Genomic DNA, 22,327 nt, shown 5'->3' on the forward strand with positions numbered 1-22,327 from the left:
TCTTCACATCCATGACCGGATCACAGCATTGTATAGAACATTGTTTCTATAGTGATCTCCCTGAAGACACAGTTTGCCAGGGTTTACATATACACACATCTGTATTACAGATACATTATTGTAATGTTTCTATTTATTAAATTTATTTAATAAATGTATGCCAATTTAACCGATTACTTGATTTTAAGCAATATAACAAAAAGTGCATTGCATTGATTTGATTTATTCTATTTTATTGTTATATATTTAATTTTTTCATACAAAAATAAAACAAGCAGGCATTTAATTTTTTATTGTTTTTAAAAATGTAAACTGTTTATGTTAAAAAAAAAAAAAGTTAATCGTATTAAACTGCGGTAATAAAAACGACAAGCAGTTTTATGTTTTGCATTTCTTTCCCCAAACTGTACCGAAATTGAACCGAACCGTAACATAAAAACCGAGGTACGTACCGAACAATACATTTTGTGTACCGTTACACCCCCAATATGCATTATTGCAGCCACGCTCTAACATCTGGAGCACAGCACAGCAGGGTTTTATAGATGTGAAGAGAGAATAAATGTGGAATGAGAATGGGTGTCCACATACTTTTGGCCTTAACAATTCATTTTTCCATTCTAGTATTATGGGATAGGAGGTTACAGGTTACACATCATACTAGTGGAGGAGAAACATGTGCAATGCTCAGAGAAGGGGCGTGGTCTGAACGCGCGTTTGTGCTCCACGGCGCGTTGATTGGCTGCAGCTCACGCCAATCACAGTGAGGGTTCGGTCTGTTATCGGGGCAGATTATGAAGCAGCAGTGTTCTTGTGCGGAAAACGGTTCAGAACCCCTTTCTCCATGGCAGCACCGATGTCTTTGGGTTTGGTTTCAATTATTTTCCTGCAGATATCTTCTTCTTACGAACAAGTGCCTGCTTTGTTCGAGGGGAGGTAGGAGGAATTTTGTTTTTAACCTGCAATTTACCTGTGCATAAATAATAAATAATAATAAATAATAATAATAATAATAATAATAACAACAATAATACAATTAGAAACCAATATCAGTTATGAAATATATATGAATGCATGCATTATATAAAAGAATGCATTATAAGGATGAAAAGAAGGTGAACTGGGTGCAGGATGCTCCTTTTGTCTGCTGTAGAAAGATGTGTGTGGTGTATCTGCATTGAAATTGAACTGTCAGTGAAAGGCGAGAGAAAATCCATCGAGAGAAGGCGTCAGTTTACCAGGCGAGAAAAAAAAAAATCTATATCTCTCCCTCCCTTGAAATAAAGCCTTATAGATCAGCAAGGTTGTTACGATAGGTTGTAAATATATTGCAATAGGCAGATTTCTGCGTAAGAGTGTGGCGAAGGAAATGTGGAGGATGACGAGGATGAGCAGAGGATGCCTTCAGTGCAGTGGTGCTGATGAGACTGTGTTTCTGCATCGTCTTGAACGCACCTTCACGCCAGAGGAACTTGTAAGGCGACAAACATTTAGGAAGCAGGTTTATTAACATTCCAGCATGTTCCAGAAATGTAAACGAATGCAGAAAAATGAGAGATGCTCGGTTTGATGTATCAAGTGCATGTAAGTTTGGAGGAACGATTGATCATCTCTATCATAGGAGGACAGCAGTCAGGAGCTGATTTACAGCATCAGTCAGGATTAATTAACAAAGGAAATTCACACACCGGGTTGGCAAACTTTATTTTGTGTAATAATAAAACATCCGTACAATAGCTACTTCAGATGTTTCAACAAGATGGCAGAATGTTGTCACCAGATGGTGCATGGAATAATTGCTTATTTGTTTAATTCGTGACGCAGTTGTCTCAGTTGATTGATCAATATTTTGATTGGGTTCAGACATGTTTGTGAAGACTTGTGAATCTCTGTATGGGTATTTAGTTATTTCTGTGGCTTTGCATCAGTAGGCAGCTCTGCACCTCTTTGTTTTTTTTTACTGGCCCATTTAGCCTCAATTTTCTATATACAGGTTGCAACATATTGCATCATTTCCAGGCGACCCCCATGAACCGCCATGAGGTTGTAAATGAGTTTACAACGCCGAGCACTAAGCGCTCTCACAGTTCATATAGATATTTTATTGGGTGAAGGTGTTGAGGTGATGCTTCGAATTGACATTTTTTTCATGCACCATACAGGTACTTTATTTGTCTCTGTGGGAAAGGCTTCATAAAAAAAATGTAGAAAGCTTATCAACCCATAATTATGTTAAACCCTCATTTTTCATATAGTTTTGTGTCGATATTTTCGTCAAACCAAAATAAAAATTCCTCCTGAAGTATCAAAAATGTAGGTAATCCATGACTCCACAGACTCATGTAAAACACTGTGGTGTAAAGCTCTTGCACATTCAGTGAAAAAAAATATATAATACAAAAATTATACTATAAAAACCCAATTAAAGACAAAACTCCCAATGAGTTGAAAAAAGGCTCAACAGGGAAAAAGCGCCTTAATGTAGATACTGGTTGGGGAAGATGTTGAGATGTTTGTTGGGAGTGATGACGATGGACAGGATTTCAAATGAGTTTATTAGAGGGACAGCACATGTAGGACATTTTGGAGACATGGTGAGGGAGGTGAGATTGAGATGGTTTGGAGAGGAGGGACATGGGGTATATCAGTAGGAGAATGCTGAGGATGGAACCACCAGGAAAGAGGAAGACCAAGGAGGAGGTTTATGGATGTGGTGAGGGAAGACATGCAGGTAGTTGGTGTGAAAGAGGCAGATGTAGATGACAGGGTGGTATAGAGACGGATGATATGCTGTGGCGCCCCCTAATGGGAGCAGCCGAAAGATGAAGAAGAAGAAGATAGATACTGGTTGGGGCCGCAATGTCACAGTTTTCACGGTCTCACTGTGTAGTGTTGTTTCTCATCTGGACTTTACGTAGTGTCCTAATCAGTTTTGTGTTATCTTGTGTTAACTTGTGTCCAGCACCTCGGTCCTGGGGGACCTTTGCTGATGTTAATGTGATCTTTTTTATAGTCTGGCCAGATAAACGTTTCTGAATATAGAAAATACAGCTGTTGTCCTCATATATGAGCTGTCAAACTGGACATGAGTGTCCAAGTTTCTCCTCATGAAAACCAGCAAGGGCAAGTCAAGGACGTAGAAAAACATGGACCTAATGACATCATCAAGCTTATGATCTCTAAAATAGCTCAATTGATCCAAAAGTCCTGAGAAAACATAATTTATCCAAGCAGAAGAATCTCTGAACTAGAAGTAAATCTGTCCCGCAGAGGTGTATCTTTTCCGTTATATAACTGCACCGTCGCCAGCCGATTGACCCACATGTGCAGGTGCTGTGACGCAGGTAGATCCTTTAAGCTGTCGCTGAATCAGAGAAAATGACACACTTGGTGTCTAGTCCTGTTTTATCGCCACCACCCTCAGCATTCCAATTGATTGAGAAACCCTGTTTTATCTGGGTGGTGTATTTTTAGCGGGGTTTATTGTTGCTGTTTTGGCTCGTGCTGCTGTTTGGACGTCTCACAGGTCTGGATAAATGATTACTCACTGCTGGGCTAAATATAGTTCCATAACATCTGCTGAATGCAGTAACTCAGAGGGGGCAGGGCTTCTCACCTCACTGCTCACTGACCTTTACATCACAGTCTTAAACAGCACCTGGAATTTGTGAAGGTGGCTGTAATGTGCTAAGTGCATGACATGCAAAACTTCCTGGAGGCGTAATGACTCAAAATAGAGATCGCTTTGTAAATATACACATACTTATAAGATGGAGGTAGTACAGTGTACTACAGTGTATTACTCATTGGCTGCTTTTTTTCTCCTGTTTGTATTCATAAAGAGATGCACAAGTCAAAGTGTAAAGGAAACGTTATATTGATACCAGACAGCATTTTCTGATTTCAAATTCTAACCATACACAAGATTCATCAGTCCAGCAGACATTTTCCAGTCTAGTTCCAGTAGTCACAGATTCAAGCTCTTGGCTGCCACAAGTTATTTGTGTTATTTAAAGTTACTATTGACAATTGGTCAGATCTATCTATCTATCTATCTGTCTGTCTGTCTGTCTGTCTGTCTGTCTGTCTGTCTGTCTGTCTGTCTGTCTGTCTGTCTGTCTGTCTGTCTGTCTGTCTGTCTGTCTGTCTGTTGTAGCACCATGAATCCAAATCAAATGATGAAGTTCCTATAGTCTTTCTCACCAAACTAAGATTGAGATCATAGAGTTCTATAATTATTAACAATTCTTTGGTAACAATGTTCAATATGATGTTGTATCATATACCCAGACATGTCTATGACCCTGCGATCGGAGTGAAATTCTCACCGTATTAAGCTGACACATGCACTACATTTGCATTAAGCGAGCAGCTCAGCTACTGCTCTCATCCTCACAAGCTGCTTTTCTGACATCGCTTGCTGATATTTGATGCTCTCGGGACAGGAGGTCAAGCCTTAACACTGCCTATGTCCTCATACCGCCACCCTCTTAATCAGATTCTCCAGAGTCTCTGGGCTAAACTCATCTGAGCAGAGAGCAGAGATTAGGCTGTTTAATCAGATACTGGTGTTACTAATGAGAAAAAATGGGAGAGCAAAGGGAAAAACCTCATGAGACTGCATTAAAGTGGATTAAATAGATGTACTGTATATGGAAAATATTATATTTTAGACCTCAAACTCACGTCTGTAATCTATTGTATTTTCCACAGTTCGGACGAAGCAGCACCACAAGACAGCCATATCAGAGAAAGTGAGTCATTCTGAATGCTGGGATTTAGTCTATTTTTTTCCCTTTCACACCACTTTGCTTTTATTAGCATGTTATTGCATAACATATAAATACCTGAAAATCACCATGTTATTGCTTGTATTATGCAGTAGCCTACTGAACAACCTTCTTCTTTTTACAACAAATTTCTAGCCTAAAAAAAAAAATTTTTTTTTGTTTTTTCCCTCAGATGGATTCGGTCGTGAGAGACGAAGAGTCTCATATGATCACGGCTCGTTGTTCACAGCAGATGAGATGAGACTGCCATTGCAGGTGAGGTGTGGCCTCGTCTGCCAACACATCTGTGTGACCTTGAGCTTTTCCTCCATGCCAGATCAATCCAATTCCACACGGGCTGCGCTGTGGCTCAGGAAGACGGATTACAGAGAGCAGGTTTTCACTCGTATCTGGGTTTGTCTGGACTCAAAAAGCGATGAATATTATGTTCTTGAAAAAGAAAATCCCAATCTGAAGATGTGATTAGCAATAATGTAGTTATTATTTTGTAATTAAAGACTTACCTCGCTTCAAATTAGATCTTTAAGACTCATAATCTAATGTAATTACTATCACACTGTCATTTGGAGAACCTCCGACGCTATAATTAGTTTTTTTAACACAGAGACCTGGATCCTGCGTTTGATTTTTAAACCCTGCCTCTTTATTTTATGGTACATAATGGAAAATTGTATTCGTGTTGTCCAACATCCACCTTATCATTTCAGTTTTCATCCACACAGTGACGTTTACACGACCAGGCATAACATTCTGAGCGGTGAAATGAATAACACTCTTTCTTCATCATGGCACCTGTTAGTGGGTGGGATGTTATGAGGCAGCAAGTAAACATTTTGTCCTCAAAGTTGATGTGTTAGAAGCTGGAAAAATGGGCAAGAGTAAGGATTTTAGCGAGTCTGACAAATTGTGATGTCTAGACGACTGAGTCAGAGCATCTCCAAAACTCTTGTGGGATGTTCCTGGTCTGCAGTGGTCAGTGTCTATCAAAAGTGGTCCAAGGAAGGAACAGTGGTGAACCGGCGACAGGGTCATGGGAGGCCGAGGCTCATTGATGCACGTGGGGAGCGAAGGCTGGCACGTGTGGTCCGAACTCCTTTAGCTCGACAACTGTTTTGGCAGCAAAAGAGGACCAACACTATATTAGGCAGGTGGTCATGATGTTACGCCTGATCTGTGTATAGTAAGTTCTGAACAAATAAATAAAATCGGATAAGGCAGATGCTTACCTTCTATACAGTTTGTACTTTCCATTTGCACATTTAAATATAATATAACTACCACTTTATCTATTAGATTTGATCAATTTTCAGAGCAGCCGATCAGGATTACATTTCACTGCAAGTTCTGTATATAACTATAGTTGTGACCCATAAAATCCTAAAACTTGAGATCTTGAAACTTGAGACCGAAAAGCTTTTTCTGCTATTGAATTTTCATTATTTCCTTCGTAGCTTCTCCTTCTCAAAAATCTGTTGTTTAAGAGTACGTGTTTCGGGTTGAGTAAAATACATTGGACGTAATCTACATGCTTTTGAATCTCCTGCTCTGTTCCAGCCACATGACTGGAGGCCTCAGCTCAGCAGGAGAAAGTTGCTGCAGTATGGAGGAATCATGCCCTATTCGCCTCTGAACGTAGTTTACAACGGGAAAACATGCATCTTGTTTAGAGCTCGGAAACTGGCCATCAGGTACAGAAATCACACACTAGTGGACCTCACACAGAGAGTGTTTGGCCCTGACGCAATAGTGGACACCAGAGGCTCCTTCTGCAGCAAGGACAAGGCCATGTAAGTTACAAATGAGACACGATTCATTGTACAGAAATTGTACAGAAATAATAAATATTACTGAGAAAATACCACAAAAACAAGACCATTGTACAGGCAATACATCTCATTTCCTGGGTTTAGACATAATTTTTATTTTTTAAAGGAAATCGATGGGAAATTAACACTGAACTACACCCCGTTTGCTGCTATAATATCCTCCACTCTTCTGGGAAGATGTTCCAATAGATTTGTGGGTGTTACAGGTTTTCTCAGTTGCTTTGGAGCAGTTTTTTTTTTTTTGGTTTTTTTTTCCTGATCAAAAATTTAATTCTCAAAACTACTTGTTCAACCTCCACATCATTTAGTCTCTCGTGCACATCATACAAGCGATTTCTCGTTGATTTTTATCAAATTGCAAATGCTCTGGTACATTCATTTAATGGATTGTGTAGAAATTGTCTGCTGTTTAGTACATTATCAGTTGTTTATGTTCATGTTGATCAAAATATATTACATTCGTTTTATAGCCTTAACCTCCCAAAACATCTCGGCATCATAAGCCATCGAATGCAAAATTGTTAAACCGGTTGTCGGAATCTGTGAAGCTTATAATTCTATTCAACAATTTTTTTTTGTAAATGTGACTTGAATTGATGAATCTTGAATTTCACCTATAAAGGCGAGTGTACGGAATCAAATCAATCACAAGAACCATCAACCATCTCGTGAACCTTCAATTGGCAACAGAGCAGAACACAGAACTACAATTTCTGAAAAAGGATCAACAATTAGGGAAAAAAAACAGACATTTATTATTTGCCATTCTGATGGCAATGATTTGTTCATTGAGATGAATACATGCTTTTGAGAGATGAACTAAGGATTTTGAGAAAGTCAATGTCTAAAAAAAGTCAGATGTCCCAAAACTTTTTGTCTATATTGTCCATATTTCGAGTGCAGAAACACAACTGCTTTTTTGTATTACTCACAAGACTCAACATACGATTTGGAGACGTGGAGGAGATCCGAGGACTTGCCATCAGGTCAGTACTGATCTAATTATTTAAACCTCCTCCATGCGAAATAAACCAGAGCTCACCTTGTTGTCCTGCTTTCCACAGACTGCAGATGTCCAACACGTTCTACGAATCGGCGGGACAAAACTGGTTTACTCTGGACAGCGTCCACATCCACTACAACTGGACGCACGAGGCCACGTTTAACGCCACAGACGTGTACGCACCCTCTACCAACTCGTACCACTGCCAGCACGTTAGCAGCCTGCAGAAATACGACACGCTGCTGGTACCGAGCTCTGTCACGGACAACGCAGCGCACTGGCACATCACCTTCACCGACTTCCAGGTGAGCGCTGAAGGGAAGGTTAATGGGAGTGAACACAAAGACACAAGGACTAAACTCATAATACGAGGTGGTATCGAAAGGTTTCGAGACTAGTTTTGTAACACGCCAACAGATGGCGGCACAAGGCTGCGGTCACTGGGGCAGCAACCTTCTTAAGTCAGTGTGCCAAAAGACATCGTCCTGTGTACATCTGGAGCTGCGCAACTGGAGCTATTCTGCTATACCTAGCCCGAAGATGAAGATCCAGCTCAAAGGTTGCTGTTTTGACAACAAGGTGCCTGACACGCTTCCGAAAAGAAGACTTCGAGGGCATATTCCAGAAGAATCAGGAACGCTGTGCAAGGGGACTCTTTTGAAGGTTATAGCGTGTAAACGTAGATTAATAAAGCACTTTCTTAGAAACAGAGCAAGTCTCGAAACTTTTTGATATCAACTCATATAGCATTAAATGTCTTCCTGAATGGACAGTTCTACATCTTTTGGGGAAATTGGGACGTGTATATACCCAAATATACAAATATACCCCAAAACAGCCCATAATATATAGAAATTAAACATTTTCTCATGCAATCATACATTTTTGTTTTGATTTTATTGCCATTTATTGATTTCCCCCACAATCATTTCGTAATGTTATTTTCACAAAATAATGATATCGTCATATCATCTCACACACCTACCTTACCGCCAGATTCAAGCGTTCAACGTCCACTCGAACAAGTTCTCCTCAGCAACCGACTGCGCCACCTTCTTCACTCCGGCCATCCTCATGGGTCTCATCACGTCGCTGATACTGCTGCTTGTCCTCGCCTATGCCCTGCACATGGTAGTCCACCTTAAGCACATCGACCGCTACGAAGAGCACAAGACCACCGTCTACTTCCCCAGAAGCACAGAAGCCGAGAACACTGACAAGAACAACCTGTAGACCTTCAGAATCCCTCAGCCATCTCCAAGCACAGAGACGGACTGTTCAGCGACTCTGAGCTCTCAAGCCTGTACGAGCGAACGTGCCGGAGCAGGTTTGGAGACATCGAGCGGTTTCTCTTTCGCTTCTGACTGTGCTACTACACTCGTAATATTGTGGTAGAACAGAAAGAGCGGATTCCTGTAGGATTCCAATTGGAGATTCCCCGATTTGTATCTACGATCAGATATATCGATTTTTTTTTTTTTCTTGAGACAAATCGCAAGAAATCAGGATCTGAAGGACCTCAGATTTCTGATTTCGTTCAAATTAGCACAGTGTCCTTTTGAATTTATATCCTCTGTTTCCCATAAGCATATAACCTCCTGGTGAGACTCTGGATTAATAATATACTGTAAGGATGCTTTATTACACTTCATTTACACGCAGTGTATAAATCATTGTGAGTACAAAAATGTATTAGACTTTAATAATATATAAGTGCTATACTTAGAACTTTGATCTCGGTAATTAAGCATTTTCAGTCTCTTTAAACAAAAATATAAAATGAATAAATATGAAATGTACTGTCTTTACAGGACCAGTCAGATGTCGGGACACAACGGATTTGAATGTATTTTATTCCTCAGATTCAATATTCGCCTTCTAAAGGCTCAAGGTCGCATAGTGATGCTTATTTAAATTTACTTTGGATTTGCAAAAAGCAGCCTTTGGGTGGTTTCTTAGGAAGCTACGAGTATGAAAATCTTATCAGGACTACTTTGATCGCTCTGGAATATGTTTCTAGTTTATTGCATAATTGTATTCATTTATATGCTCGATAAATCGACTGTTATTCCAAAATGCGAAAGAAATGACCTTCCATGATTAGGTTTGTCCAAACGTTTTCCCTGGTCCTGTATCCGACTGACGTACGCAGAGTAACCGTTCCTATGCAGTATGTAACAACCCAAGTGTGATGAAATCCCTTAAAGGTTTAGAGGACGATGTAATATTTGTTTACTGGCACTCTTTCTGGGCGATGTGTTTAAAAATAATTGTGTTTCTTGCTTCTTTTTGTGTGCAATTTGTATGTTTAATCCGGGTTTTGTAACTTATTTTTAAAAAAAGAAATGAAGTCTTTTTAAGTGAATGCATTCAAGCTGAGCCTTGGACAGTGAGACGGATCGAAACCTCTTATAAGCTACTTGCATTTTATCTACAACCATTGAAGCACAATGGAAGCAACTTCAAGTTGTAACATACAGCATGTGGCTCGAAACATTTCAGTACCACAATCGTATAAATGTAGACAATACCGCCGATAGTCATTATATAATAAATGAGGGGATAGAGCCTGTCCATTTTTTTGCATTTACACATATATAAAATGGGCTATTGTGTATTGATGTGGAGTATTTATTGTCCCCACCACTTCTGTTGAGTTCAATAAAACCAGCAGCTCGTTCACGTCACGCCTCGGTGTCTTTATTCAGCTTTGTCTTCTTATTAGGTCCACCTACCATAGTGTAGATAAACAGATGTGACTGTTGACATCCATTTTGCCAGAATTCATTTTAGCAAGTTCATCAGTAAATATGAACCCCCTTGGGCAGTCCAAACCATGCCAGTATGTGGACTGGCATTTTGAAATTGTTGCTAGGAATGAATGGATGTCTGAATATGTGTTGCTCTGCAATAGACAGTTGGACATGATAGTTTTCTCACCAGGATAAAGAGCTTACTAAAGAATGAATAATCAATGTGCAGATTTATTGTCATTTTATGAGACATACACTATACCCAAAAGTATGCAGACGCCAGACTATTCATACCTATAAGTGTTTGTATAACACCCCCTTCCAGATTTACGAGAAATTAAGACATGAGTGTGACTGTCAGGTGTGCACAAAGGTTTGACTAATTTCTGTGTCCAACTTCATCATAACGCAGAACGGCAGCTCCACGGTGTGTTAACTGAAAGCCCTGCAAAGTCTGGTGGAAAGACATCACTGGTAACAAACTACCTGCCACTGAATACCTTCACACACAGCATTATCAGGGACTCCTCACATCTCAGTCACAAACTATTTAACTTCCTTACATCCAGAAGGAGATACAGGAACATTCGTACCAGAACCAGCAGTTTCGGGGCCAAATTTAAACCAACAACCATGAACTCTACGCTGTTAGGACACTGATTGCTCACTGATGTTCTACTAATTTTCCTTCCATGAATCATTATGCAGGTCAACTCCAAACCTGTACATTCTTATCATACCCTAGATTATCTCATATGTATCTGTGTATATGTGCACAGTGTGTAATTTTTGTACTCTTGTACAAACAATGGACATATCTAATATTTTTAATGTGTCATATTTCTATACATATATTGTCCTTTACACACATCTTGTACATGTGTGTGAATGAGAGGGAGGACAGTGGAGTGGTGTGGTTGCAGGGAGAAAAGAAGAGTGGCAGGAGTGATTTGTGATAGAAGGGTATGGGAAAGTTTATAGGACTGTGGTGAGACCTGCGATGTTGTATGGGTTAAAAACAGTGGCGTTGACTAAAGGACAGGAGGTGGAGCTGGAAGTAGCAGAGCTGAAAATGTTGAGATTTTTATTGGAAGTGATGACAATGGACAGGATTAGAAACATGTTTATTAGCATGTAGGATGTTTTGGAGACAAGGGGAGAGAAGCGAGATTGAGATGGTTTGGTCATGTGGTATATAGGTAGAAAAATGCTGAGGATGGAGCTGCCAGATCGATCGATCGTTTATCTAGCTATCATATTGTGATGGTAGTGCGCCACCTAACGGCAGAGTAACGGTATAGCGACTTAAGTAAAGATTTTAGAAGAAATTAAAAAAGATTTTTTTGGTAGTTTAACCTTTTTGGTTGGATAAATTTAATTCCTAATAAACTAATACTAACTATCTAACTAACTAATAAATGCTAATTTTTACAATCTCAAACCGGAAACACTATTTGTGCTGCCCATGTGCGCAAATGCGTCTACTTCGTGTCTGAAAGACGTCGAAACAATTTACGACAGTTTTGGATATTAATAATAATGTACTGTTTGACACTACACGATCTTTACTAGTGATTATTTTAATAAAATTAAACATGTTTTGGTGATGTAGCCGCATTTAATACACAGTGTTTCCGGTACGGTTCAAGTAGCTAAAAAAAAAAAGGTACAGACTGACGCACGACGTGATGACGCCAATCTCATGCGACGCGGCCGTCATGCTTGTACAGAGATGACTAGTCGCGTTTTCAGTCCATCTAAAGCCCAGTGTGAAATGTGTCTTCTGGACCCTGTTTACTTTCTCGGGGATAACTAGAGGTGTTTGAGATCGAGCACATAGTTCTTTCATGTTTACACATCCACATGTTGAGTCGCATTATAGCGTCCAAACTGTATTCTCGGTATGTTTGGAGATTATTAGCATACGATCGGGTTTTATTGAGACATTTGTGCAGCAGGATGGAGCGCGCAGTTGTGCGCTGTGTGCCCTCGGAGCCCAAGCTGACCATTTCATTCACCGTGGCCGGTAGTTACAGGCACATGCTGAGGGAGCAGACGGAGGATTTGGGTAAAGTGTTAGCCAGGATATCTAACGGTGTCATCAAGGCGCAGAACAAGGGAAAGAGGTCGAAGAAGAATAAAAACGAGAGCCCGGCTACGGACGTGGCTGAGCCCCTGGTGCAGCTTTACTTCGACGGCGATCTTGTAGCTGAAGACGCGCCGAATTGTGACGCGTGGAAGGACGGCGCCGTCCTGCAGGTCGGAGACGCCAGATACAAAGTAGAACGAAATCCTCCGACCTTCACCACCGCACAGCTGCCTGGGTCGGTTCTCGCAGGGTTCCCCGTGTGCCCTAAGCTGGAGATTGAATTTGGGGATTTGAGGTTTTGTACGTTCAAATGGTACAAGGAAAGCTCTCCTGATGCGCACACACGTGGAGAAGAGGACTCCTGGGTGGAATCAGGAAGCGACCGAGTCTTCACTCCGTCCAACATGGATGTGGGGTTGAAACTAAAGCTGAAATGCATGCCGGGAAACGAGTCAAGGTTAGGCCCTGCGGTAGAGCTGGTAACCTCAAGCACAGTGGAGGCTGGTCCAGGAGATTGCACTTTTGACAACAGACACCTCTACACCTGCAAGGTCACCGATGAGTCCACGACCAGGGTTGTAACCTACAACATCTTAGCAGATATCTACAGTCAAACCGAGTTTTCCAGGACAGTCCTGTACCCATACTGCGCTCCATATGCACTAGAACTCGACTACAGGCAAAACCTTATCAAGAAGGAGCTTTCAGGCTACAATGCAGACATCATCTGTCTCCAGGAGGTGGACAAAGGAGTTTTCAGTGACAGCCTCGTGCCTGCACTTGATGCCTTCGGGATGGACGGGGTGTTCAAGGTGAAAGAAAGGCAGCACGAAGGACTGGCTACGTTTTACAGGAGATCAAAATATAGGCTGCTTTCCAGACAAGACATCATGCTGAGTGAGGCCTTGAAAACAGACACGCTCCATAACGTGCTCCTGGAGAAACTGTCCACCAACCTGGTTCTAAAAGAGAAGGTGCTACAGAGAAGTACAACACTGCAGGTATTACAAGGTCCTAAGCTTTACTGGTGGGCTTGTTCTTCACAAAACTGCCAGGTTTGGTGCATATCTGATTAGCAAAAAAAAAATAAGTAGGTCAGGTCTTTCTTTAACGCAAATCTTTCTTCAAGGAGCACAGAATGTAAAACAGGTCAAGCTTCTCAGACAACAGTCTAAATGAGATTGTGTTTGTATGGAATTTCACATATTCCACCTTGATGGGTTTCCTCTGGGTTCTCTGGTTTCCTCCCACCGTCTTAAATCATATTCTTAGATTTAATGAGATCTCGAAACAGCCCCTAGGTGTGCCTTATCTCCTAGTGCTTTCCAGGCTCACACCAATGTTTCTAGGATATGTTTTAGATCTACAAATCAGTTTCTGCTTGTTGGAGCTTTCACTGATCTGGGAGGGAAAACATTTGAACATCTGTTCAACAGGGACCCTTTTTAAGTGCTGCACAAGTCTCAGAAGGAGTGTTCTAGTATACGTGTGTCAGGAGCAGCAGAAATAGTGGCTTCTTAAAAACAGTCACTCCTGGGTTAAGGAATGGCAAACCACCTAGAACTGTCCAGACAACAGCAGTGCTGAGTCAGCAACTTTACACTGATGAAGGATAGATCACAGTTAACAATATACAAACACTGCATGGAAGAGTGTGCAATTGTACAGCTACTGGTTCCATGTCAGTGTTACTGTCACCCACACATAATCTGGTCCTTGTACAGTTATAATTGGGTTAGTTACTTATAGAGTAGGTTAACCTGGCAACCCAGAATATTTTCCACACCTATAATCTTTTTTATAACACCTTGAAAGACCATCCATTTATTCAACACCACAGTAAGTTTTCATTAGATGGTTCTGATTTTTCTAATTAATAACGATGATGCGAAAAGTGATTTTTGGTTTTAGATAGTATCTCGATCTAAAAACACACTTCATTGTTGCTTCAAAACCTTATTTTTTCCCCTTTTTGACCAGTTAACTGTATTCCAGTCCACAAGTGATCCATCAAAGATATTGTGTGTTGGAAACACGCATCTCTATTGGCACCCTAAAGGTAGGAATCCATAACGTTGGATTAGAATTTCTGCTCAACTTCAAATATGAGTGCATACCTTAAAGAAATGATTTCCTTTTCTGTCCCAAGGAGCAAATGTCAGATTAATTCAGATGGCTGTGGCCCTGAATCACCTGAAGAAAGTAATCACTAAAGAACACGCGAGCGCGCTGATGTTCTGCGGCGATTTCAACAGTACGCCATCGTCAGGACTCTACCAGCTGCTCAGTCAGGGTTCGATATCGCCGCAGCACAGTGACTGGGCATCTAACGGACCTGAGGAGCTTCTTCAAATGGAGCTTCACAGCCCGTTTCAGTTGACTAGTGCTTGTGGAGAACCGGACTACACCAACTATGTTGGAGGCTTTAGTGGTTGTCTGGACTACATTTTCACAGAGCCGCAAGCTTTCCAGGTAGAACAGGTAATTCCTCTACCCAGTCACCAGGAGGTCACTACGTACAAGGCCCTACCTAGTGTGTCTCACCCGTCTGACCATATCGCTTTAATCTGTGACCTCACATGGAAATAAGGCTGAGATGCAACCTCGGTTTTCGTGTGTCAAGTACGTATAAATTGGGTTTTAAACTTTTCCAGCTGAGGTTAAAGTAACGTCTTCATCAGTCTGTTTGTCTGATGGGATTATAGTGGAGATATTTAACAATTATAAAATGTACGAAAAAATATAAATCGGCTGCGAGGTCTTTTTTTGTTCCTCAGAGAATTCTGACTGTATTATGAAAATAATAAATGCCATGTTGATAAAATGTAATAATTAAAAGTATGATTTAACTTCACTTTCTCCATTTGCAAATGTTTTTCCATCCTAAAACAAAGCTTCGAAGCTTGTCAATTTTTATTTCAAGCTTTAATAGGAATTAATAATGAGCCATGGGTGGGGAAAAAAAGGACTGATTCTTTCAACATGTGTATATATACAAATAAATCTGGTGATATCTCATTTGGTCTTCTTCTGCGACTTAGTTGAACGTTATATGAAAATGAAAGAGTCACAAAGCAGGAAACAAGCGTATTTTAAGGCGGTTGTAAATGCAGTTAAAGGCTGGTTATAGAGCGAGGTGGTCCGGTTAGGCGTCGTAATTAGTATGCTGCATTAAGGCCAAATAAATCAGGTGAAAATTTTCATACAAAAACAAATCTTAAACACCCCACCCTAACCACTGTTACAGAGATACACATAGTGGTGTTACATCATTTGGTCTAAAACCGTAATTAATAGCATGCAAATTTAGATACATAAAAATGGAATGAGAGCAGACATGATTGTATAAATATAAATATGTTCCCATGTTTGACAAAATACAAGTTGAAGGACAGCTTCTAATTCCCATCACTTAATTCGTATTAAAATTCACCTTAAACACGTCTAACCGAACTAAAACAGAGTACACACGCCTTATTGAAATGCTGAAAATAAAAGAAGTCAGTCAACCCAATTCAGCAAAAAAAAAAAAAAAAAAAAGAAGATAAATGTGCCTCAGTTTCAAATTTAATAGCCATGAGCTAATATATATATATAGATAAGTGAGTATATCCATTGTTTGCAAGTTGTGTGATCATGTCCTTTGTTAAAACACCCCTTCACATGAGCTGATCAATGCAGCTTAACGTTTGCTCAGCTGCTCAGAAAGCCAGTCCAGTCCTTCATACAAACCTGTTCCTTGAGTGGCGCAGGTTGCCTGAACGTACCACTGATGGAGCAGAAAAACAACAACAGAAAATCAATCATCATGATCAGTTTATTCACAAATTAATAACGTACATAAGTGTTGTTTTTCCTGCTTCTAACACATCATCACATTACTAACACCTGCCAGGATAGAGAGATATTCTGTGTTATTTATTTCACTGCTCATAATGTTATGCCTGGTCAGTGTATACTCAACACATAATCACTAATCAACTAATTAAAACATGTATTTTTGGTGCCATTACTTTGGATTTTGTGTAGCTAAACATTGACAAAAAGTACATCGATACGCCTGATCCGGATCTTTAAAACCGAGGTATTAAATAAAAACAGTTGCCCTTCTGTTGCGGGATTACAGGCTTCAGTTCCAATAATGCAAACCAACTGTGAGCACATGAGGTCATGTATGAGGAAGAGGGCGGATAGCTAAGAAGATTGCCTGTCTATACTTACAGTTCTGCTTCGGAGAGTTTGCAGGCCGAGTTTGTCCGTCAGCTCACTGATAGCCATGGCATTGGGCAAGTCTTGTTTGTTTGCAAACACCAGCAATACTGCATCTCTGAGCTCATCTTCTTGGAGCTATTCCAGACACAAGTTAGAATATGAGTTACAAGTCAGAAAATGTTGGGGGACAAAAACAAAAATCCTTACAAACATATGAAGGAATTTGTATAACATCCCAGTATATCTAATGTTTTTAGAAACAAATAACATGATATTGTTGTGCAGAACATTTGCGAAGTCAAATGAGTTTTTGTATGTATGTGTCATATATAGCTGCAGAGTAAAAAAAAAAAAAAAAGTATTTGTGATTTTATATATATATATATATATTATATATATAAAAAGCACAATATTTTGCTATTTATTTTATCAACTGATCCTTCCAGAAGGTTTACACTCCAACACTGGTATGAAGAGTGCTGCGTTCCTAAACAAAAGGAATTTGAATATTGTAATGTTTGGGCGTGTCTCACTAACCATCTTCTGCAGTTCTTCGGCAGCTTCCTGTGCTCGCTCACGATCGTTGCTGTCTACCACAAAGATGAGTCCCTGAAAGAAAGGCATACGAAGATGTGAATAAAAGAACTTGCTTCAATCAGTAACAACACAAGTGCTGGTTTAAGATAATAGGATCATGTGGTGTAACAATACAGTTTGTGAGATGTTTTCACAAATGCAGTGTTTAGCCTGTTGAACCCAGATGCATTTTTCTGCTTAGTTCACTTTGCGCATTCATGCTCTAGTGCAGACCAAACTAATCGATCTGAGGCCGTCTCAGAGACATGGCCATAGTTCAGTTCCAGTTGAACTCCAGTATGCATTGAAAAAGCGATACTGGCTAAAGGAATTCAATCAAATATAGTATATACTAAAGGAGAAATTAAATACTCTATTTCAACAGAGTGCTTTCAGCGTATTATTTGTATTATCATCAAGTCATTTAATTAGTAACCAGTGTTTTTGAGATTTCTGAAATACTTGGAAAATCCCTGTTTTTCCACACATTATCTCTATTTATCAAATATCCCTGGCCAATAATCAAGAGTTTTAAGTTCTCAGCTGAACATACCATTTAGCCATGCTTTACATGGTTTACCTTTTTTGTGCAATGTAAAGTAAAAGATTTAAATAAATTGCAGACAAGCTATCCTAAAAGTTGTAGAAATGATTTTACTGTGAGCAACTTTATAGAATCAATAAAGTATTTTTTTAAAAATCAAATTATTGTTAACATGTATCCATATCTTAGTATCAAAGACTGAATGTTGCATTAGGGTTTGTATTCGATCGATTCTCTTATGCACTTCCGCATGTGACAGAGAATCATAGATCTGTGAATCATTGCATTAAGTCCAAAATAAACAGTGTACAATAGAGACACCTGAATTTTCTATCATGTCTGGTTGGAACAACCAGAAAAATCCTTCGCTTTCTGACCCCCCTTTTTTTTTTCTAACAACTTAACAAGCCGAGCGACCAATGAACAGATCTTCATGAACGAACGATCAGATCAGACCATATTTCAGACGGGCAAAGCCGCAGTGTGAACAATGTGAGTGCTTTAGCCTGAAATGTTTACCTGTGTATTCTGGAAGTAGTGCCTCCACAGAGGTCTGATCTTATCCTGGCCACCCACATCCCAAACAGTGAAACAAATGTTCTTATACTCCACGGTTTCAACATTAAATCCTGTAGAAGAGAGATACACATTTAGAATTTTTATTTTTTTTTAAAGACCATAACAAAGATTGGTAACAAATAATAATAAAAAGAAGGTCTTGGTGAGGTTTAAAACCACCCAAAGGTGCACAGCTACAGCTGCTCAGCAGTGATTCTCTAGAACTTCTTACTAAAACAATGTTGTACACAGTAGATGGGGAGAAGCCATCGTGGAAGAGACCACACCTGAGCAACCTGAGCATGCTACACCAAGCACCAAACTATGGCTAAATATAACCCAAAGCACAAACGAGACACAGGTTTCCTCCCTTTAATTTGTCACCCATTTGTTTATTTTTAACATGAACAAAATAAAAACATTAGTGTGCTTGTAGCTGACATTTGGGCCTCAATCAATTCCCAAGTGTATATGTTCATATTTATATATTAGTATATGCATCCATTGCTGAAGTACGCACATTAAAACGCTACAAAATATTCGTATGCGACTCGTTGAAACAAACCTATAGTTGGAATCGTCGTGACGATTTCTCCGAGTTTGAGTTTGTAAAGGATCGTCGTTTTACCAGCCGCATCGAGACCAACTGGAAGAAAAAATGGGGGATATTTACATCAGATACCACATCATCACATTTAAAAGCTTACATTCATATTAAAGCTCTCGGTCCTGACCAACACCTTACACAGTGCCTCGTACGCTGATGTGGCTTTATTTAACAAACAAAGGCGTATAATCGGCGTTAGATTTTCTCTACATCGCTAATAAATCAGGCGATTCTATCCCTACACTCTCAGACATTACAGCTGCTAAGCATTTGGTTCCTGAATTGGAGACTTTCAGCAGAAAGCAGAAAGTGTATTAAAACTTTGGCTTGAAACAGATGTCGTTCAGTGCTTTCGTCAAACTGTCCTTCTACGGTTAACTGGATTTATTGAACTCTTTGGGAAGGAGTCTCCAGTCCCAGGCTTCAACACAGAGTCATTTGTGCTTTGTCTGCAATACAAAAAGAGCCTGGCGACTGGAAAAAACATCCGTCGACGCTGGAATGGAAGTCTGCTGGTATATGAAGAAAAGCTGTTTTGCAGAATTATAACCGGATAAAAAGCGTTATACATTAGGAATATGTAATTATGGATAATTTGCTGTGATGAAAGAGAGATGCAGTGGCCCGGGACGTGCGTTAGAGTTAAATATTCGTCCTCGGATGATGATATTAAACCTGTAAATGTAAAACCATGTAGTTTTTGATTATACAGTGAACAAGGGTGAGGTAGGTAGGTTGTGAATGAGGTTTTTTAAAGGGTTTTTCTCTTCAGAAATAAAGTAAATTGGATATACAAGGAAGTTTAAAGGGGTAATGAAAAGAAAAAGGGAAGGAAGAACGGATATATGGATAAACAGAGTAATAAATGAGGTATTCGTGTACAATGCAAAAGTATAGTGTACACTATTGTGTTAAGGTACAACAGTAGGGTCTGATTTCGACCATTTTTTTTGTTTTTTTCCAGAATAACAGCAACATATCATTCACAAAGAAACCTTACTGATAATGAAAAAGTGAGAGTTCTTGTGCTAAAAGTTGAATGTATACAGCTAGCTGAAAAACAAGAGGAAAGAAACTTGCTCCACTAGCTAGCTAGCTAAAACGGCTAACTCCTGCCAACACAACACCACGAGTCCAACTTGGTTTTGAGACTCACCCATGAGAATTCGCATTTGTTTCTTGCCGAAAAGCCTCGAGAAAACGCTGGAAATGGTCAACCCCATTGTATTGTGGTTTCTAATTTAAAATAAAAGGAGAGAAAGCCCAAGTTTTGCCTTTTCGTACGGTTCCAGTAAACGGCTAACAGGCTAGCGAGAGTCCGGTGAGAGCGCGCACACGTATACATACACGTACACAAGAACACACACACACACGGTGTCCTGCACAGATTGTCGGGCTGCGAGAAACGAGTAAAAAAAAACTAATCGGTAAATTAATTTGATCTGTATTGTCCAAACGCTGCTGCACCGTCTTCAACACGTCACTGCTCAACTGCGGCCCCTGTGTGTGACGTCACACCTGCCACATCACACAGACCGGAGCGGGTACGCGCACAGAGGAGTCCCAGAGAACAACCCTGCATTTCCAACATACAGTACATTACTCTACATTACTCTACACTACACTACATTACTATACACTACATTACTCTACATTACTTCACATTACTCTACACTACACTACATTACACTACACTACATTACTCTACACTACACTACATTACACTACACTACACTACACTACATTACTCTACATTACTTCACATTACTCTACACTACACTACATTACACTGGCACTACATTACACTACACTACATTACAATACACTACATTATACTACATTACACTACACTACATTACTCTACATTACACTACATTACACTACACTACATTACACTACACTACACTACACTACACTACATTACACTACACTACATTACTATACACTACATTACACTACACTACATTACTATACACTACATTACTCTACATTACTTCACATTACTCTACACTACACTACATTACACTACACTACATTACTCTACACTACACTACATTACACTACACTACACTACACTACATTACTATACACTACATTACTCTACATTACTTCACATTACTCTACACTACACTACATTACACTACACTACATTACTCTACACTACACTACATTACACTACACTACACTACACTACACTACATTACTCTACACTACATTACTCTACATTACTTCACATTACTCTACACTACACTACATTACACTGGCACTACATTACACTACACTACATTACAATACACTACATTATACTACATTACACTACACTACATTACTCTACACTACACTACATTACACTACACTACATTACACTACACTACACTACACTACATTACACTACACTACATTACTATACACTACATTACACTACACTACATTACTATACACTACATTACTCTACATTACTTCACATTACACTACACTACATTACAATACACTACATTATACTACATTACACTACACTACATTACTCTACACTACACTACATTACACTACACTACACTACACTACATTACTATACACTACATTACTCTACATTACTTCACATTACTCTACACTACACTACATTACACTACACTACATTACACTACACTACACTACATTACACTACACTACACTACACTACATTACTCTACACTACATTACTCTACATTACTTCACATTACTCTACACTACACTACATTACACTACACTACATTACTCTACACTACACTACATTACACTACACTACACTACACTACATTACTCTACACTACATTACTCTACATTACTTCACATTACTCTACACTACACTACATTACACTGGCACTACATTACACTACACTACATTACAATACACTACATTATACTACATTACACTACACTACATTACTCTACACTACACTACATTACACTACACTACATTACACTACACTACACTACACTACATTACACTACACTACATTACTATACACTACATTACACTACACTACATTACTATACACTACATTACTCTACATTACTTCACATTACACTACACTACATTACAATACACTACATTATACTACATTACACTACACTACATTACTCTACACTACACTACATTACACTACACTACACTACACTACATTACTATACACTACATTACTCTACATTACTTCACATTACTCTACACTACACTACATTACACTACACTACATTACTCTACACTACACTACATTACACTACACTACACTACACTACATTACTCTACACTACATTACTCTACATTACTTCACATTACTCTACACTACACTACATTACACTGGCACTACATTACACTACACTACATTATAC

At 39.4% G+C, this 22,327-nt stretch overlaps 3 protein-coding genes across 3 annotated transcripts; 2 read left to right on the forward strand and 1 right to left on the reverse strand.

Moving 5' to 3' along the window:
- The first annotated feature begins 710 nt into the window (after nucleotides 1-710).
- Nucleotides 711-10,301, forward strand: atp6ap1la (ATPase H+ transporting accessory protein 1 like a). Its single transcript, XM_083534561.1, has 7 exons — nucleotides 711-936; nucleotides 4,714-4,754; nucleotides 4,963-5,045; nucleotides 6,345-6,577; nucleotides 7,552-7,602; nucleotides 7,681-7,924; nucleotides 8,616-10,301. Exons 1-7 carry the CDS (start codon nucleotides 845-847, stop codon nucleotides 8,850-8,852), a joined length of 981 nt encoding a protein of 326 aa, XP_083390687.1. The 5' UTR covers nucleotides 711-844; the 3' UTR covers nucleotides 8,853-10,301.
- A 1,739-nt stretch (nucleotides 10,302-12,040) lies between these two features.
- On the forward strand, nucleotides 12,041-15,676 carry pde12 (phosphodiesterase 12). Its single transcript, XM_083534483.1, has 3 exons — nucleotides 12,041-13,462; nucleotides 14,442-14,520; nucleotides 14,611-15,676. The coding sequence occupies exons 1-3, from the start codon at nucleotides 12,236-12,238 to the stop codon at nucleotides 15,048-15,050; spliced, it is 1,746 nt and encodes a 581-aa protein (XP_083390609.1). The 5' UTR covers nucleotides 12,041-12,235; the 3' UTR covers nucleotides 15,051-15,676.
- On the reverse strand, nucleotides 15,372-20,538 carry arf4a (ADP-ribosylation factor 4a). The gene is made up of 6 exons (XM_083534590.1): nucleotides 20,115-20,538; nucleotides 18,917-18,997; nucleotides 18,313-18,422; nucleotides 17,211-17,282; nucleotides 16,683-16,808; nucleotides 15,372-16,230 (listed from the first exon to the last, which is right to left on the reverse strand). The coding sequence occupies exons 1-6, from the start codon at nucleotides 20,179-20,181 to the stop codon at nucleotides 16,144-16,146; spliced, it is 543 nt and encodes a 180-aa protein (XP_083390716.1). The 5' UTR covers nucleotides 20,182-20,538; the 3' UTR covers nucleotides 15,372-16,143.
- Between the last annotated feature and the right edge of the window lie 1,789 nt (nucleotides 20,539-22,327).

The sequence above is a fragment of the Silurus aristotelis genome (assembly GCF_946808225.1).
Source record: "Silurus aristotelis genome assembly, chromosome: 28".
NCBI lineage: Eukaryota > Metazoa > Chordata > Actinopteri > Siluriformes > Siluridae > Silurus > Silurus aristotelis.

Coding starts and splice junctions, on each gene's coding strand:
- atp6ap1la (XM_083534561.1), top strand. CDS start 845: ATGGCAGCACCGATGTCTTTGGGTTTGGTTTCAATTATTTTCCTGCAG. Junction 5,046..6,344: donor AGATGAGACTGCCATTGCAG/GTGAGGTGTGGC, acceptor GCTCTGTTCCAG/CCACATGACTGGAGGCCTCA. Junction 7,925..8,615: donor TCACCTTCACCGACTTCCAG/GTGAGCGCTGAA, acceptor CCTTACCGCCAG/ATTCAAGCGTTCAACGTCCA.
- pde12 (XM_083534483.1), top strand. CDS start 12,236: ATGTTGAGTCGCATTATAGCGTCCAAACTGTATTCTCGGTATGTTTGG. Junction 13,463..14,441: donor AGAGAAGTACAACACTGCAG/GTATTACAAGGT, acceptor CTTTTTGACCAG/TTAACTGTATTCCAGTCCAC. Junction 14,521..14,610: donor TCTCTATTGGCACCCTAAAG/GTAGGAATCCAT, acceptor TTCTGTCCCAAG/GAGCAAATGTCAGATTAATT.
- arf4a (XM_083534590.1), bottom strand. CDS start 20,181: ATGGGGTTGACCATTTCCAGCGTTTTCTCGAGGCTTTTCGGCAAGAAA. Junction 17,283..18,312: donor ACTACTTCCAGAATACACAG/GTAAACATTTCA, acceptor CCTTTCTTTCAG/GGACTCATCTTTGTGGTAGA. Junction 16,231..16,682: donor AAACTCTCCGAAGCAGAACT/GTAAGTATAGAC, acceptor CTGCTCCATCAG/TGGTACGTTCAGGCAACCTG.